This window comes from Taudactylus pleione, unplaced genomic scaffold, assembly GCF_031769625.1.
Source record: "Taudactylus pleione unplaced genomic scaffold, aTauple2 ptg000585l, whole genome shotgun sequence".
NCBI lineage: Eukaryota > Metazoa > Chordata > Amphibia > Anura > Myobatrachidae > Taudactylus > Taudactylus pleione.
Genome location: NW_028284987.1, coordinates 3,396,145 through 3,415,702, shown reverse-complemented (window position 1 = coordinate 3,415,702; position 19,558 = coordinate 3,396,145). Strand labels below are relative to the sequence as shown.

The 19,558-nt window shown below is 42.8% G+C and overlaps 1 protein-coding gene across 1 annotated transcript in view; it reads right to left on the bottom strand.

Annotated features, from left to right (window-relative positions):
• Positions 1 to 254: 254 nt before the first annotated feature.
• Positions 255 to 19,558, bottom strand: part of SHPK (sedoheptulokinase) — a 36,291-nt gene continuing 16,987 nt past the window's right edge. The window contains exons 4-7 of the mRNA XM_088453674.1: positions 10,418 to 10,570; positions 9,320 to 9,495; positions 3,978 to 4,178; positions 255 to 1,126 (exon numbers count right to left, since the gene is read on the bottom strand). Of these exons, the coding sequence (XP_088309800.1) occupies positions 735 to 1,126; positions 3,978 to 4,178; positions 9,320 to 9,495; positions 10,418 to 10,570 (922 nt within the window). The 3' untranslated portion in view covers positions 255 to 734. The remainder of the gene's footprint in view (positions 1,127 to 3,977; positions 4,179 to 9,319; positions 9,496 to 10,417; positions 10,571 to 19,558) is intronic.

Sequence of the window (19,558 nt, the reverse complement as noted above, 5' to 3'; positions counted from 1 at the left end):
CCTGAGTCTGCGCAGCAGTCTAAAGGGGGTCTGTTACGGGTCTGACCCGGGACTTTAGTGTAAAAGGGCTATTAGTGAGTATTCACACTCATCATCAGGGTGCTGGCTGCATCTGATTTTATTAAATGTTGTTTACAGATTTTAATTTTTTCACTCACTATTATTCATGACCTTATATGGTCATTAGCCTGGACTAAATTTCTACAACACACAAACACTATACAATAAATAAAATGGGGTCCGCTAATTGGATATTCAATTCCATAAATGTATTAAATAACTGGTGGCATACAATCCTTTATAATGTGGTTTGTTACATTATCAGACTGCAGAGGTTACAGGACTTAAACAATTACGTTATAATAGCACCCCAGCCACACAATCCCCCACCAACTTCTACTGTAATCTTGAAAGCAAAAACAGTGATTATATGTAAAACAGTTCCAAAAATAGTTTGTTTCAAACATTATGTGGTACTTGATTTAAGACATGATGAAGTACATATTGCAAAACACCTTTGAAACATACCAGATATTTGTATCAGTAACATGACTGAAGCTATAGTATTGGAAACAGGATGCTATATGGCAGGTACTATATAGATGCCAAGAAAACCATGATGTGACTGTCCACCAGATACTATTAAGCTATTGGCATCTGAACAGAACGGCTTTGAATAGTATCAGTAGAAACAATAAAGGCCCTCAATGAGAGATCACAGGATTAATATCAATTTATTGTTTCACCATTATCATAGCAGCACCTACAGCAGAATCAACATCCTTTCCATAGACCACAGGAAAAGGGAAGATTCTCTCCACCTCCTGCTTTAACACAGCATTCCTGGCCAAAGCACTGCCCGTTCCAATGATCCGCTTAATCCCAGATTCTTTCAGCTGATGGGCTGGCAGCATGGAATGAAGGTTCTCGATGATCCCGTGACAAATGGCTCTGGTCACGTGACCTAATGACAGCTCAGTAGATGTCATGTTTGACACAGAAGCAAAAGAGTCAGGCGCGTGTCTCTCACCAAAGAGTGTGGGACGGATTGTGAAGTGGGTCTCATTTACAAGTAAGGCTGCATTCTTCACTCTGGTGTAGATGTTGGAATCAGAAGTTTCAAGACCTGAAATAATAAATAAAATGAGAGAACATAAGATAAAATGAGGGAATCTTAATGTTAATTAGAGTCCAAATTAACAAAAGTGGATTCTTACTGTGCTATTATTGTCACTTTACCTGGAGGGATCTTACTTTTATTAATGTTTACTAATAATTCTGCTTGCAGGCAGCTTTCTAAAGTAAGAATAGCAGCAAATAGGATGCCAGGCATGCAGTAGGTGAGTTCGCTTTCTGTTACACTATTATGTAGGTGCTCCATCCTAGTAAACCTGATATTTGCAGGCCAGACTGGCAAATGGAGACTTGCGTAGGGAATGTAAGTACTTTTTTTTTTCTAAACCAAGGGTTAAAACATACAAAACCAAAAGTCTATTTTTGCAACTATAGGCCTGATTCAGAGCTGTACGCTAATCACTTTGCCAATGTGTTTTTGTAGGTAGCGGCAATGCAAAATTATGCTAATACCACAGGAGGCGTCTTGTGCAAATAAACACCTCCTGCCCGCTTCTGTGATCCGCTGCTGCGTGAACATCTGTCATCTGAGTTTCGTCAAGACAGTCCTGCTGTGAAGTCTCTGTCCTGATGTCCTAATTGGACTGCGTTTTTCATGGGCCAGAAGTTTGGCATGCATGCCACTGGCATAGCATTGCAGCGGTGTACAGGTGCTGCTTGCAAAATGGGTGGTTTATGGTGAGCAGAGTGGGCTAAGGGACATGCCCCTGGGTGTGGCAAGGATCCCATCATGACATGGACTCGCCCCCATCATGGTGTGCAACTTGGGCCTGATTCATCACTGATCACATCTGCAACAGCGTACGCAGGTCGGTCGATGGAGCGTACAGTGCATGCATCGCAATGGGCGTGCGTGAGTTAGCACTGCGAGCACCTACACAGATACAAAAGCCACCGCAGAGCGAGGGACGGGAGGTCAGTGTTTGGGAGTGGTGACAGGGGAATGGATGGAGAAACGCAGGCATGTCAATCCATTTGAACACCGTTGCTTGGGCGTGCATAATTAGCCACTGTGACGACAAACGCAGCTTTAGTACTCACTGCGCGTGACGAGGTCAGCAATTTCTGAGTAAGGTCAGACCTGCTGTAAATGTGCATGACGGGCCGATTTTACTCGATGTTACCGATGTATACGCAGGATTGCAAGGTATTACGGATGTGAGATAGCGGTAGTGGGTGTCTCTATTCTGGCTGTGCGATGGCTTTGCAATTGCTTTCATCAGCATATTTTCGCAGCAGACCTGAGTGCATAATCCCCTCTCCCCTAGATTTTAAGCTCCGAGGAGCAGGGTCCTCCTCCCCACTGTCTCACAGCCTTCTTCTCTAGCACTTCTATGACAGCCTTCACCTTCCCAGCTGTATTGTGTATGGAGAATTGTATTGCTAATTGTTACGTGTGTTCTGTTTATAAGTTGGTTACTGTATTGTAATGTAATGTTCTGTGTACCGTTTACTGTATGTACGGTGCTGCGGACCACTTGTGGCGCCCTATAAATAAAATGTAATAATAATAATAATCACAGCTGAGATTGCAATAGTGATCCGTAGGGAATTAGGCCCCTTCTCTGTAGCATTTAAAGGCTGCATTCTTAGGAACATTTACACATACACAATGACTTCCTTTCCTGTGAGTAACAACAATATTTACTAAATGGTAAAAGCCTGAAACATGGGGGTAGGTAAATTAAACACGTTCCTATGAACATGATTTTTATGATCACTTTGACATTTCAAGTTTTTACAGTTAACCCACATTGCAAAAAATGATGTAGCATAACCCGAGCCAGCACTTTGAATGCATTATAGTTAAACACTATTGACATTTTGTATGAAACCACATTTTACAGCATTCACATATGACCTAGCCTGAACCCATAAGATGTCATTTTTACCTGCAGCTTTATTGAGCCCAACATGATTTTATGCTAACCACTATACTGAGTTTATATTTTACATTTTTGGTAACCTGATTATTTATAAAGGCAACACAGTAATATTCTAAGGACGAAAAGTTTGCAATCCGGCTAATACTTAGGGGTAAATTTACTAAGATGGGAGTTCTGTTAAGAAGTGATGTTGCCCATAGCAACCAATCAGATTCCATGTATTATCTTCTAGAAGGTGCTAGATAAATGAGAAGTAGAATCTGATTGGTTGCTATGGGCATCACTTCTTAAATATAACTCCCATCTTAGTAAATTTACCCTTACTGTTGTTATTATTATTATTATTATTATTACTATTAATATTATCAGAATAAGCACAAAATTAAAATTCTTAGAAATTCAAATCTGAGTTTACAAAAAATACATTTAAAAAACCTGTTAGTGCAATGATGGAACCACAGGAATGCTTTTTATCCAGAAAAAAAGAGAAGAATAGAGTTTTTGTCTTCACAACACATCAGCTAATGAGATCAGGAAATTACAGATGTCTTGAGACAAGACTGCACTTATCTAATTGTGTTATTTTATTTTAATTCAACAGCAGTTTTCTGTGATTCTCTTACCCAGCAAGCTGAAAATCAGGAAATGCAGCTAAAGCCCAGCAGTATTTAAATAGCGGAATAAGGACAGGATAATTCGCATTTTCCTGTCACAGGGCAATAAACAATGCTGGAATTTTCTGAGCAGTAACCTTGCATGATACACACAGAGAGTATACACTAAACTGAATGGAGAACTCTATTCCCGTCACACCAGAACAATTCCATTGGCAAAACAGGGTACACAGCCAAGGTAAATCTGTGCCCAATAGAAGCATGAACCACACCCATCTGTTAGTGTGTACCCTGACATAGACTATCTGTATGTACGTTCTAGTTACAGTGTTTTAGTATTTACCTAGCTCAGCCGTCCACTGGGCCAACATTGTGACAAAGGACGCAAACACATTTCCTCCATTCAGGGAAGCAGCGACCGCCAAGTACTGATCCTTGAAGTAAGGAAAATAAGTGACAGCTTCTGCAGGACTGGGGCTGTCTTCAGGCTGAAATCCATCTGGCATTGCGAATGTCAGCTGAGCAGAAGTGCTAATATTCAGGACTTACATATGAGAAGACAAAAGGAGATCTATAATAAGTGCAAATAGATAAAATAAATCATACAACACTGTCATGTGCATGCAGACAAAGCTTTGTAAAAGAATGTGGGTGCCTACCGCACGCACCAGATACGGCAGCGTCATTAATGTGGTTAGGAAACATTGTACACAGTATAGAAAGACATGCAGTATACAGTTATAAATTCTATTATACGCGATGTTAGGGATGTAAGGATTTCCAGATACAGTAAGTGACTCAGCTGTGATTTGCGCACATGGGGCATATTCAATTGGGTGCGAATTTATCACAAAATCTTGTGCTGCAGGGTTTTCCCCACAGTTGCGAGATTTTTGGTATTTAATTGGGTGAGAGATTGTTCTAGTTTTTGGATGATCACTTTTTCAATTTGAGCACCTTCAGAGCAAGTCCAATATTTCCTAAAATTATTATTTCCAAGAAAAATTGTCGGCACTTGCTTCAGGACCCCTTAGGACAGCCCCCCCTCCGATGACTAATTAAGCAATTTGAAGTTTTTCAGTTAGCTTAATTAGTCCATAATTACTTACCCTCCAGCAGCGATGTACTCCACCTCCGCTTCCCATGTTGGAAGTCTTCCCACTTGTCTTCCGCAGCGTGTGTTTGAGATCCCTGTCAGTGTGTGAGATCCCTGTCATGTGTGAGATCCCTGTCAATGTGTGTGAGACCCTGTCAGTGTGTGAGACCCCGTCAGTCAGTATCAGTCAAGTGTGTGCGAGACCTGTCAGGTGTGTGTGTGTGTCCCAGTCACTGGTCACTGTCTGGAGTGTGGAGCATGCGGCAGTCATGCACAGCAGACAGAGGAGCGGCCGTGCCCGGGTCTTCCGTGGACGTTTCTACTGTATGTCTTTTCATATTTCATAACTGTTCAGATAATGGGTGTCATATATATATATATATATATATTCCTTGTCACTCTTCTCTGGCACTTCTTTCTGTCCAGGCTAGTTCATGTGTGTGGGCTCAGGATGTAACTGGGGCAGTGTGATGAGGCCTGCTTCCCTGACTCCCTGCTCAGCATGTAACCTCCTCTTCAGTAAAACCTTCTTCTGATGTCAGGTGAAAGCAGCAGTCATACGGTACACAGTGCAGGGTGGGCTGTGTTTCTGTTCCTGTGTAGCTCAGGGCAGTCTGCTGTAAATACCTACAGTCCTGAGTAGCAGACAGCAAAGCAGGAAAATCAAGTAATAAAATCTGTAATGTGGGGACTAATCTGGTGTACAGGGGGTCATGTGCAAGAAAAGCTGCTTGGGCAGGGGACATGCATGAGAAAAGCCACTGGTCAAAATGACAAGTGTGAGAAAAGCTGGTGAACAGGGAATGTATGTTTGAGAAAAGCTGGTGAGAGTAGTGGCCATGTTTTAGAAAAGCTGGTAAGCAGTGGAGCATTTGTGTGGAAAAAGGTGGTGAGTAGAGGGCATGTATGAGAAAATATGCTGAGTTTGGGGGCATGTGTGAAAAATGCTGGTGAGCATGGGTAATGTCAGAGAAAAGCAGGTAGGCATCTGGCATGTCTTAAAAAAGCTGGTGGGTATGGAGATAAGCTGAGAAAAGTTGTTGACAGCAGGGCATGTCTGACAACAGATGGTGATAAGGAAAGCTGTTGACAATAGAAGGGGTGTATGCTTGACAAAAGCTGGTGGACATGGGGGTTTGTGTGAGAAAAGCTTGTGAGTACAAGGGCATGTGTGAGAAAAGCTACTGGGCAGGGAAGCCATGTGCAAGAAATGCTGATGATAAGGGTTATGCTGTTGGGGATTGTTTTAATGGGAATAGGCATGCAAGCACCAGTCGGGGTGACTCCTGTCAAAATACCGACAGCGGCATCCCGATGGTTGGTATCCCATCAAGGGTCGGGTAAGTATACTTACCCTACCCCCTTTTCCCCCTAACCCTCCCTTCTTGTAGCCTAACCCTAACCCTCCCCACCCTGCACCCTAACATTAATCCTCTCTGTTCATGCCAAAACCTAACCCTCCCCCCTTAGTGCCTAACCCACCCCAGGGGTGTCTAACCCTAACCTCCCCCTAAAAACCTAACTCTAACTCCGCTATGCTACCTAACCCCCCCCCCCATGGCTAACATCTACGCCCCGTAGATGCCCCGGACTTAACTGGTTTGGGCTGACGTCTGTCTGTGTTCCGGTGTCGGTATTAAGATAGGCGTCGGTATTTCAACGCCTATCTTAAATCCCGTGTAGGACTTTCAGTGGCGGGATTCAGACCGGCGGTATGCCGTCCGCCGGTCTGATAACTACATCCCGTTTTTATGTACACATATATTATTGGAGCTATTAGTATTAGCCACATTATATACTGCTGTTGAAATTCATTCTGTCTGTTGGCTGTGATTTATCTGCTTTTAAAATACTCTCATGGGATTTGTAGACTGGTTTGTGATTCATGGTCATTAAGGGTGCACTATTCTCATTGTTTTATTTAGGATCCTGTAATTGCTGTACTAGCCATGATTAGAATACTTATTTTGCATTTACTACTTTCAGTTTTGATTTGTCAAAGAGTTTTTTCAACAGCTTTGATATACAGGTTGAGTCTCCCATATCCAAAATGCTTGGGACCAGGGGTATTTTGGATAACGGAATATTCCGGATTTTGGAATAATTGCATACCATAATGATATAGTTTGGGAATGGGACCCAAATATACTCATTTATGTGTTATATACAACTTATACACACAGCCTGCAGGTAATTTTATACAATATTTTCAATAATTTTGTGGCTCAAGCAAAGTTTGTGTACAGCAATGAAATTCATTTATGTTTTATATACACCTTATACACACAACCTGATGGTAATTTTATACAATATCTTTAATAATTTGTGCATTAGACAAAGTTTGTGTACACTGAACCATCAAAAATCAAAGGTTTCATTATCTCAGTCATGCCAAAATAATTCCGTATTTCGGAATATTTGGATATGGGAGACTCAACCTGTACTGTATTTCATTGTAAGACAATTGTGATACTTTACCTTTTGCCAGCTATTAACTTTAAATTGTGTTTATTGGAAAGTCTTTGCTTTCTTTATTTTAATTTTGTATTTTATCGCAACTACTATTGAGACAGCACACTGCAATTAAAATAACCAGATTATTTGGTTACTGTGGTTGGTCACTTAATGATTGGAAAGGTGCAGCACAGCTGACCCATATGGATTACTGATTGCTGAGTTCCTTCAAGATTTAAATAGCACACTTTTCATTGGGTATTTGCATGCCCCTTGAAAAAGATCCTATCCATGATCAAAATGATTGCTAGGTGCATGGTCTACTTTGTACTGCTACCATATAGGTTTGCTACATCCTGTGCTGACTGCACAATGATCTGGATTATTTAGCTTCTTGCTCAGTCATGCATCACTGCCGCTGACAAAGGTCATGAGCAGCAGAATATGATCGTTGCTATGAAAGTTGCTTAAAATTTATTGTTAAAAAAATTGTAGAAAAAAACAAAACAGTGAAACATGTATACAATGAATAATTAGAGAATAAAATGTATGGTACTGTAATGTCACAAATATAACAGATGAAAGAATAATATACACTGTACAGACATAGGTCCCAAGATAGATATCCTTATGTTCATGTAACTAACAATCCTTTTTCAGGTACCTTAATAAATTATTAGTTGTGGACACTGTGGGGACTCTGTAGATGTGGTTTGTAAAGTGGCATTCTGGCATGTAGCCACACTTACAGTGACTACTGTATGAACACTGTTAATTATGGTATACAGATGAATGTCTGTATTCTGTTTCTTATAATTACTTTACACAATTCCTTTTGGAAATTAAATTAAAAAAATGACATAGCATTCCTAAGAAACAAATACTGTTATAGCATCCATATTCACATCGGGCCATGCCAGAAAGCACATCGGGAACAAGCGTGACTGAGGCCATGCCAGAAAGCACATCGGGAACAAGCGTGACTGAGGCCATGCCAGAAAGCACATCGGGAACAAGCGTGACTGAGTGCATGGCAGGAACACATATGGCCGTGCCACAGTGCACGTCATGAACATGTACAGACATTCTAGAGTGCACAGCTGGAACAGGCATAATGGTGCTAGAGAGCCCAGTGAGAAAATGCTTATCAGTCCTCGAGCGACTGGTGGGAACATGCTTATCAGTGCAAGAGTGCCTAGCGGGAATATGCATATTGGTGCTAGAGAGCCCAGCAGCAACATGTGCATCGGTGCTAGATCACTTGGCAGGAATATCCGTATCGGTGCTAGAGAGCCCAGCAGGAACATGTGCATCGGTGCAAGAGAACCCAATAAAAACATACATATCGGTGCTACAGCGTCTGGCAGGAACATGCATATCGGTGCTAGAGCACTTAGCAGGAGCATGCATATCGGTGCTAGAGTACCTGGCAGGAACATGCTTATCGGTGATAGATAGCCCGGCAAGAACATGCGCATCGTTGCTAAAGAGCCCGGCAGGAACATGCAATTCAGTGCAAGAGAGCCCGGCAGGAACATGCAATTGAGTGCTAGAGAGTCCATCAGGAACATGCAATTCAGTGCTAGAGAGTCCAGCAGGAACATGCATTTCAGTGCTAGAGAGCCCAGCAGGAACATGTGCATCGGTACTAGAAACCCTAGCAGAAACATGCATATTGGTGCTAGAGCGCCTGGCAGAAACATACACCGTGCTAGAACACCTGGCAGAAACATACACATCGGTGCTAGAGTGCCTGGCAGGAACGTGCGTCCATCATCATCATCTACTTATAAAGCACTAACAAAACTCCACAAGGCTGTGCAGTTGGCTTAACAAAAGAAACAAAAAAACAAATCATACATAGAGACAGAACAAAAGGACAAATGAGGTTGACAGAGCAGTAAAGACAAGAGACTGAGCATAGACAGGGTCCTACTTTATAGGGTTTATACTCTAGAGATAATGGAAGCATGTACATCACTGCTAGACCACCTAGCGAGAACATGTACATCAGTGCTAGAGCACCTATTGATGAGAAATAGAAGGAACCATTAAATCTATATTACATGCAAATGTTTAGTACAATGCAAATAATTCAGTTGGTTGAAATTGAATATACTATAGTTTGCCAGTACCTGCATCTGTGCGCTCAGCTGCAGAAGAATACACTGCACACTGAAAATCTCCCAATGCTACTCCAACCTCTGTCCCTTGTGGAATTCCACACCACTCATAGGGTGTCTTCCCTGCTATACACCCTGCATCCACAATGTGAGGGAGCAGATAAACTGGAAACCCCCACTCTTGTAATCTAAAACACAAGCAGTATTTAGCGTCCTCTTTGTCATTAAACAGCAACAGTGCTATATTATCTTATAATAATGTTGTATGATGCTTCTTTTCATCACAGAGCATTGTGCTAGTTTTGCAGTAGAACTCGCCACATTCCCTCCACTAGTCTAATGTATGAATTATTCTTCTCTTGTAGGTTATTTCACAATGATGTAAGAACGACCTGCTGTATACCTAACTAGCAACAAAGTTCCATCGGGTTTGGTATACTTTGTTGACACTGTTGATCAGAATGTTGACAATGGGCCTGATTCATTACGGATCGCAACTGCAACAGCATACGCAGATCTATCGATGATGTGTACTGCGCATGCACCGCAGTGTGCGTGTGCCGGCCACTATTGTGATCGCACTGTGATCACATACGATAGATACGTGACGGGGGAGTGGTGGTGATGGGGGAGTGGTTAGAGAAACGCAGGTGTGCCTGTCCTTTGAACGCCGTTTCCTGGGCATGCATAAATTAGCCACTGTGATGGCATTCGCAGCTTGAGGACTCACGTCGTGCGATGAGACAGGTCAGAGCTGCTGTAATTCTGTATGAGGGTCGATGTTACCAATTTATATGCAAGATTGAGAGGTCTTAATGATGTGCGAAAGCAGTAGTGGGCGTCTCTATGCCAGGTGAGCAGTTGCAGACATTAGCATATTATTGCAGCAGAATTGCGTGTGTAATCGCAGCTGCGATTGCAATAGTGATCCGTAAGGAATCAGGCCTAATGTCTGTTCATGGTAAGCTTACCCTCTTCTGCAAACTGGCCACATCCCTCCATTTACATCAGTTTTGTTATAGAGGGAAAAGGAGGGCAAGTGGTCTTATCAGGCACCATGGCTCTATATTGTACCATGGCACATAAAGAACCTTGTGATAATCTACTTACATGTCTGTATTCCATGTTTTGGATCTGGTGTTAAAATATCCCCAGCTAGCTGCATTTTGGACCGACATCAGAGGTCTCTGTAGCCCACACAGCATGGAGACAACATAGTCCTGTATTGTACCTGCGGTGTCATATTGCTGTAGGATTTCTGGTCTGCTCAATACACAAAAAGTATATATATGATACAAAGTTTATTAAAAAAAAAAAAAAAATTATACATATATATTAGTTTATACTTGTGGTAATCATACTATATTTAACATAATTGTCGAAGCTGGATAATTGGCTGAGACAAGATCAGTTTAAAATTGAATCGCAGCGACGCCATCTTGCGACTGGCCGCAAGACGCCATTTTAGAAAATTAGATTGCAAGACGCCATTTTGCGAATGGCCACCTAAGCGCCATTTTAGATAAACACACTTTAGTACATGTGGCGATATTACTATTAGCAACATGCGATTGCATCTTTTCACCATTTCCCATACACACATTAATACGCACAATTGCGCTGTTAACTAGTCGCATATTAGCGAATGCATAGGACTTTGTATGAAACCGCTGTTTTATTAGCTTTATGCGCACGCATCTGCCCCAAGTTAACTAGCGTCCTTGTATCAAACCCCGCATACTCACCCATTACATATTCACACATAAGGTTTAATAAGCTTTAAAGTATAAGATTTAAGTTGGTTCAGTTAGTATAAATGCTGTGAAATAAAGATATTTGATAACTAAGGTTCTATACATGCTAAGAAAGCCGTGTTTGGTTTCGTACTGATGCGTACTCTTTCAAAAGAATTCCGGTACTATTGGTGTGGAGATCGCATCATGCATTCTCAACTTATGGACCCCAGAGACTTCAAGCAACAAAATGTATAACTGTTAGAATTTTGCATGGGGGCGGGAGGGCAGAGACCCCCAGTTGTTAGAGGCTGGGTGAGTCTATTTGAACCAGCCTGTTAAACTCTCTGTAACAGATGCTTCCTCCCTGGGAACCAATGACATCAGCAACAAACTTCTCTATTGTCCGGTCTATTCTGGGGGGGTATAAATATGTGTGCTCAAACACTGGGATTTTAGTCTTCGTGCTGAATGCTGAATGACGACGGGGTTTCTTGATGATGCCTATCATCCGGTCCGGAAGCGCTGCGTATGTATACTGTACTTGGGGTCTGTATAATTCCTTTGCGTCTAATTGTGTGTGAATCAATAGCGTGTAACTGACTGTACTTTTACTTGAATAATACTTTGTGCTTTGGAACCACATGTTCTAAGTTTGGAGTCTCTATTTACTGTATGACTGCGTACGCAAATTAGCGTCATCTTTAGAGGTTTATAGGTAGGATCTTAGAAGGTACAGGCAGGGGTATATAGAGGTTCATATCAGTATCGTTAGTTGGGGGCTCATAGTAGTGAGGTCACTTACCTACTCACACGGCACATACGGCTATCAATATCTCAGCAAAGGGTGGAGTGGCCACATGCAGGGTTTTCCTGTAACCGCTTTGTGCTGAAAAATCGCTATGCGTTTTCGTGTGAGCAGTATTGAGTACGCGGTTGAGTCGCAGTTTTGCGCACAGTAAAAACGCACTTTTGCATAGGCAGCTAAAAAGTAATTATACGGTTGTGTGGTAGTCGCATTATTGTGTATGCGGCTGGTCGCACAATAGCATATACGTACTTCCGGTTCTGCTGCCACGTGTTTAAACAAAGCCGTTGAGATTTACATTTTTCAATTGTTATCAATATCTGGGTTAACGTTTGTTTTTCTGCGCAGGAAAAAAGTGTGTAACAGTGAATATTTGTTGAACAAAGTTAAGGGTATCGTACGATCCTTAAGGGCTATGTGCAAGGGTTAGTCTAGCCGCTCGGTAAGTAGTTTTACCGTTCTATACACAGTAGAAGGTGTACATGTTGTCTTTGTTGTAGAGAGGTGCGTGGAAGTGGCCGACATATAAACTTCCATAGGTGTGGAAGTTGCCTTACTAAATCTTATCCGGGTGTGGAAGTTGCCTTTTTCAAATCTTATCCTGGTGTGTGGGCGCCGCCGACTTAAATCGTCCACAGGTAAGTGAGAGTATCTTGATTGTCTTTCACCAGTTTAAATCTTTATTGAAAAGCGTAGGATTTTGTCTCAGAATGGGAGCCATGCAAACAGTAGAGATGTTAGACAATGATGTGCTGCTAATGGAGGCGCCGATCGGATCGGCCCGTCGTATTATGCATACTAAGTACGGTACTTATGCAATAAGGTATTGTGATGTATGATTTAAAATGACGATGAAGAGTGTTAGACCGTTTCCCAGAATTGGTAGTTTTGATAAGGATGTATTAGATAATCTCCGGGATTACATCAGTCTGATGCGCTCCCGAGAGAAAAATGTCAAATATTGTGAATATTTAAAATTGTGGCAGCATGAAGGGGATGCGTGGCTTAAAAATGTGCAAGCGACGCAAATTAGCGTTGTGAGCGCATTGCCAGAGAATGCATCCACAACGCTGAATTGCAATTCGGGCGAGCCGCAAAATGGCACGCATGTGTGGCAAGGTAGCATTGTGGAGAGTATTGCCAGCAGTTACCAAAAATACCCATAAAAATGTAACAAGCAATTTGTACCCCCTCTTAAGTAATCATAAAGAAAATGTTTATGATGTGGATGATGAGCCTATTGTAATGTCTGCCATTTCCCATGCTGTGCAAATGATAGATGCTGCATCACCACAATCACGAGTGGTGCCGCCATCTCCATCGGTAACAGCAAGGGAAGTGTTAACACACTCTGCACCCGTAGAGGAAGTTGTTAATACCATACGTAGCAGCAGCAGATTAAACCCCCAGCCAGGTAACCAGGTCAGAGGTAGCAACGCTACCGGTCTGCATCCCATTCGGATGATAACTGTTCCGAATGGAAATGCAGATGCGAACGGTGTAGTGCCCACGAGGGAAGTAGTAATGCATTGTCCATGGACAAGAGCAGAACTAAATTCCATCATAAATGATTTCCCCAATCCCAAAAAGGAACTAGCCAAATGTCAAAGATTTTTGAGAAATTTGGGTAGTTCTCATGAACCAACTAATAAAGATTGGCGTGTGGTATTAAGGGCCTGTCTGCCATGCAATACCGACGTGACAAAATTATCACGGATTGTGTATTGGATGGTGACGTTCCTTTAACAGACCAAGTAAACCAAGGTAACATTTCCCGCATTGTGACTCAATTGGGTATATATTTTCCAGTAGTAGTTAACTGGAACAAAATTTTCACAATCAAGCAAAAGGAAACTGCAGAAGACTATTGCGACCGGGCTCTGCACAGGGATAGAAGATATTAAAGATAGCACTCACCACAGGGGAATGATAGTCACGGTACTCATGGATGGTCTAAAGGAGAACTTAAAGACGGGTTCAGACCTCACAGCCTGGCTGGAGGGGACTCTTAGAGTCTGCCATAGAACATGATAAAAACATCTAAAAAAAGAATGAGATCCAGAGCGAAAAACTAATGGATGTCAGTATCCAAGCTCTGGAGGGAATGACTGTAACATCACAGCCAACAGACACACTCGCACCTGCACACACACTTACACCTGCCCTCACTAACCCCACACAACAACAAACACAGCTCTATTCCACTAACCCAATACAACCACAGGTCCCATACCCATATCCACCACCTTTACCCTCTGCTCAAATCTCACAACACCACATGTTTTCACTTGATCCATGGACATGTTTTAATTGTAAACAAACAGGACACTTAAGTAGAAATTGTACAGTAAAACGAGTAGGAACCCCAAATCAGGGAAGACCTGGATATCCCCATAAGGGATATGCACAGAGAACAGCAAATGTTCAACAGGCACCAGCTCCAATTGTGGCCGTAAATGCTTTATTGGAGAATGGTGGCCAACGCTAGGGGTCAGGTCATACCAGTAGTCTACAGATAGTCAGGTTAACGGGAAGTACTAGGGAAGAACCGGTCATGATGGTTGATGTAGCTGGTACTGAACATCCTTTTCTTGTAGACACAGGGGCGACCAGGTCAGTGATGAAATTTCCCGTTAATTTACAGGTGACCAACGAGACAGTACCAACAATGGGTGTAACAGGTAAAGTGGAACATTATCCTTTAACAAAGTCCACAGAGGTTACTATTGGGCCGTTGCATACCAGACATTCTTTTCTTCTAGCTGCTGCGACCCCTACTAACCTGCTGGGAAGAGACTTGTTATGTAAAATGGGATGTGTTATATATTGCACCCCTGATGGTGTATTTTTAGATATCCCAGAGAGAATGGTATACGAAGTGCGGGATATGTTAGACACTCCTCAAAGGATAATGTATCACTCTACAGTTTTAAATGAAAATCCATCACAGGTAGATGAAATGTTGTCCCAAATTCCAAATTCCCTCTGGACTAAGGATGGATAGGACACTGGATTAATGGCAAACGTAAGCCCTGTAATGGTAAACTTAAAAAGCGGTAGGCAAGCTCCAAAAATTCCCCAGTACCCACTAAAACAGATGGTAGAATTAGGGGTGTTTCCAGTAATTGAGCCATTATTGCAACAGGGAATTTTAGTTCGTACAGCTAGTGTAGCCAACAGTCCCATTTTTCCAGTAAAGAAGAGTGGTGGGAGGGGTTATAGGCTGGTACAAGGTAGAGGTGTTAATAAGGTAGTAGAGAGCCAATTCCCTGTAGTGCCAAATCCAGCTGTCATCCTGATGCAGATCCCACCAAATGCAACCCATTTCACTGTCATTGACCTCTGTTCTGCTTTCTTCTCTGTGCCTCTCCACCCTGACTGTCAGTACCTATTCGCATTTACATACAGAGGTGACCAATACACATGGACACGATTACCCCAAGGTTTCATAGACAGCCCCAGTATCTTCTCCCAGGCATTGCACGACTGTTTACAATCTTTTCAACCTGCCAATGGATCTGATCTAATTCAATATGTGGACGATTTATTGCTATGTTCTGACTCGTTTATGTCATGTTTGAATGATACTAAACTTTTTTTACTTCATCTTTCGCATACAGGACACAAGGTGGCTAAGGACAAACTACAGCCGTGCCAATCCAGAGTAAAATATTTGGGACACTGCCTAACCCAGGGGTTACGACATCTTACAAATGATAGATTCCAGGCCATACAAAACATGATACTGCCACAGAATCAACAGCAAATTCGTACCTTCTTGGGAATGTGTGGATATTGTAGGATGTGGATCTCAGGTTTTTCTATTTTGGCCTTGCCTTTACAGGAATTAGTCTCTTCCTCAAAGCCCGATCGTGTCATACACACAGAGGAATCAGAGCAGGCTTTCCTTAATCTTAAGGATAGCCTGACAAAAGCTCCTGCACTGGGAATACCTGATTATGAAAAACCTTTTGATTTGTATAGTACGGAAGCCGATGGTTGTGCTGCAGGTGTCCTTACACAAAAACATGGTGATGCCAGTAGGCCCGTAGCATACTACAATGCCCAATTGGACACGGTAGCAAGATCACTCCCCACTTGTTTGAGAAGTGTAGCAGCTACCGCTCTATTGGTGAGTAAAAGTGAGGACGTAGTACTGGGCCATGATATGATTGTCTACACTCCCCATGCTGTATCTGCTCTGTTGAATTCAGCTCAAACCAGACACGTCTCTTCAGCTAGGTTTACCAAATGGGAACTAGCCCTAATCGCACCCGCAAACATCACTGTTAAACGTTGCAGCACGCTGAATCCAGCAACGTATTTACCATATGTACAACATGATGTACAAAGGGTGGAGGGAGACGAGTTGCTGGTGGGAGGTGAGTTCATCGGACATAATGATATGCACGATTGTATGACATATCTGAATCAGACCTTTACTACTAGACCTGACATACATGACACACCTTTAGAGAATGCGGATGTGACTTTTTATACCGCTGGGAGTTGTCATAGACAAACAGACACAGGTGAATTATGTACAGGTTATGCTGTTGTAAATGACACATACATCATAGAAGCTAAACCTCTTGGTCCTCCTCACTCAGCCCAGGTGGCACAGTTAGTAGCACTAACTAGAGCATGTGAACTTGCAGCAGGCAAATCTGCTAACATTTACACTGACTCGAGGTATGCGTTCTGGGTGGTGCACGATTTTGGGGCTCTATGGCGTCTGAGAAACTTTATGACAGCAGCAGGCACACCAGTTGCACACTCCCGACACATAAAACGTCTTTTAGAAGCAATCCAACTGCCCAAAACAGTGGCAGTAATTAAATGTAAAGCCCATACATGTGAGGATGACCCGGTGTCACTAGGCAACAACAGGGCCGATGAAGCTGCAAAATGGGCAGCAGGGTTGAAAATGTTTTCTCCAACTGAAAAAATTATGACGTTCCAAACAATTGATATGCTGAAATTAATTGAGATGCAAAATTTGTGTTCAATTCAGGAAAAATCCATTTGGAAGTCCAAAGGATGTGGGCAAGAGTCCTCCGGGCTCTGGAGGGACGGACAAGGTAAACCAGTAGCCCCCAAGGCATATTACCCCAGCCTGGCTGAGGCAGCACACGGTCTGACTCATCTGGGAAAACAAGGTATGTGCAAGTTGGTGAGGGCATACTGGTGCGCACCAGGATTTTCTTCACAAGCAGAAAAGATAGCAATGTCCTGTCTGACCTGCTTGAGGAAGAACATAGGGAAAGCGATCCCTACCGAACCGTCCCACATTCCACCGACTGATGGACCTTTTCCAGGTGATACAAATTGATTTCATCCAATTACCACCCTGCAGGAATCTTAAGTATGTATTAGTGTGCACCAATGTATTTTCTAACTGGGTTGAGGCCAACCCAGCAGCCACTAATACTGCTGCGTTTACTGCCAAGAAAATAGTCCAGGAATTTGTATGCAGGTACTGTATCCCTAAAATCATCGAGAGTGACAGGGGTACTCATTTCACAGGTGATGTTTTTCAAAATATGTGTAAGCTGATGGGTATTAATAGCCGACTTCATACCCCCTACCGACCGCAAGCCAGGGCTAAGGTAGAGAGGTTGAACGGGACTATTAAAAATAAGTTAAGTAAAATTATGGCAGAGACTGGACTGGGATGGCCAGAAGTGTTACCTTTGGTCCTACATAGCATAAGGACCACTCCTAGACCCCCTCTAAATCTGTCCCCATTTGAAATATTGTTTGGTAGACAACCTCATTTGATTATAAGTCCACAGTAAGACTTGAAGGGTAACAACGAGGTAACTGTAAAGTATCTTATATCAATGAGTAACAGTTAAAGCAACAGCAGCAGAAACTGAAATTGTTGTCTAATGATATGCCTGAAACTAACTATCATGATGTTAAACCAGGAGAATATGTTATGATCAGAAATTTCTTGCGTGCAGGTTGTTTGACTGATTGGTGGGAAGGTCCATACCAGGCGCTGTTGACGAGTACTACATCTTTGAAGGTGGCCGAGAGAGATACCTGGGTCCATTCCACTCACTGCAAAAAGGTCAATCAACCGGTGGAGAAACAAGTCGGAGACAAGGCTGATAGCGTGGACCTGTCAACCGCGAGCTTGTTCCAGGAGGATTGAGCACGTTGTAGTGAGATACCTGAACTGAGAAAATTTTGCAGGACTTGTTGTGACAATGGACAGGCCTGCTGTGTTCATTTTCATATTCTCTTTTAGAGTGTTCACCATCTTGGTCAGTTCGGGGATATCCAGTGTCTGTGATGGGGGACCAATTGAGGAAACGGGAGCTGATGGCAGTGCTGATGGAGTGGAGTCAGGAGGGATGCAATGCCAATCAGGGGAGTGTCTGACCAATCTTAGTACTGTTATTGTTAAGAGAGCTGTCATTCCGGATACTCGGGGAGGGTGTGGAGGTTTATCGTCTGAAGATTCCTGTATTTGTGAGCTTTGTGGGTCCCTAGTTGATGAGAACTGTATCCAACGGCGCCAACCTAAATATAACCCGTACTGGGGTGGGTATCCTTTAGAGGATTATCATAGCATGGTAGGCAAAGTGTTAAATCAAACTGATTGCTGGGTGTGTTCACACGTGCCACAGGGACAGCATAACGTAGGGTTGGTGCCATTTCCACTGAATACCACAGAAATTTTAGAATTGCAAAAAGGGAAAACCTTGGATGGAAAATTTCTCTCATCCAAACCACCTCATTTCAAACTCTATCAATTCCAAGTAGATAGATCACTTTTGTGTTTAAACATAACCAACCCCAATAAACCCGGAGGTTGGGAAGTGACGGGGAATACCCAGATGATGACCTTCTCACAAAGAGCTGATAATGAGTCCATAAACCTTGATCTGGGAAACATTTTAGGTATCGATATACACTGAGGGCCTGATTCAGAGCCGGACACTATTTGCGCTCGCTCGTTCAGAAAAAGGGGCTGGCTATTTAAATTGACCGTTCGCTCTTTGCGGTCTGTTCACGCCTCTATGTTTGAACAAGCGAACAAAACATGCTGTCGTTATTTTGTAAAAAACGCCCATGGCCGCTCGCATCATACGTCATCTCCGCTATTTATTTGATTAATCGAGTACATCGAACAGCGTATGAACTGCTCGCTATTCTTGTGGTTGCATTTTCCTACCGCAATCATGCGAGCAGTTCTGGCTAAAAGACACCCAACTGACGTGGTCGATGACGCCGCTTTGTTAATTATGCACACCCTTAAAACGCCCATTTTGACCTTTTGGCACGCCTGCGTTTGGATCTCCACTCCACGTTTTCAAGCACCTTCCCCTGTTAGCACCCAGAAACGCCTCACTCTGTCACTCAAATTAGCAGGCATTTGCTATTTTGCGAGCACACGATTTTCGACCGCAATGAATGGTTCGCGCATGCGTATTACAACCCATACGCATGCGCAGATGTGCGAACATCGCTCGGAACGAACGAGCGGCTGCTTACGAGTGGCTCTGAATGAGGTCCTGAGTTCCACCAAGGAGATTATTGGTAAGGTGCCAGATGGTTATTGTGCTAAAATAATACAGCCAGAGACTTGCATGAACTAGATGGAAGACCCAGAAATGGGATTGTTTGCAAAAGAAATGTGCTTAATGATAATGATGCATACCATCCCTTATGTTCTCCCTGATAATGTATATTTTGTAT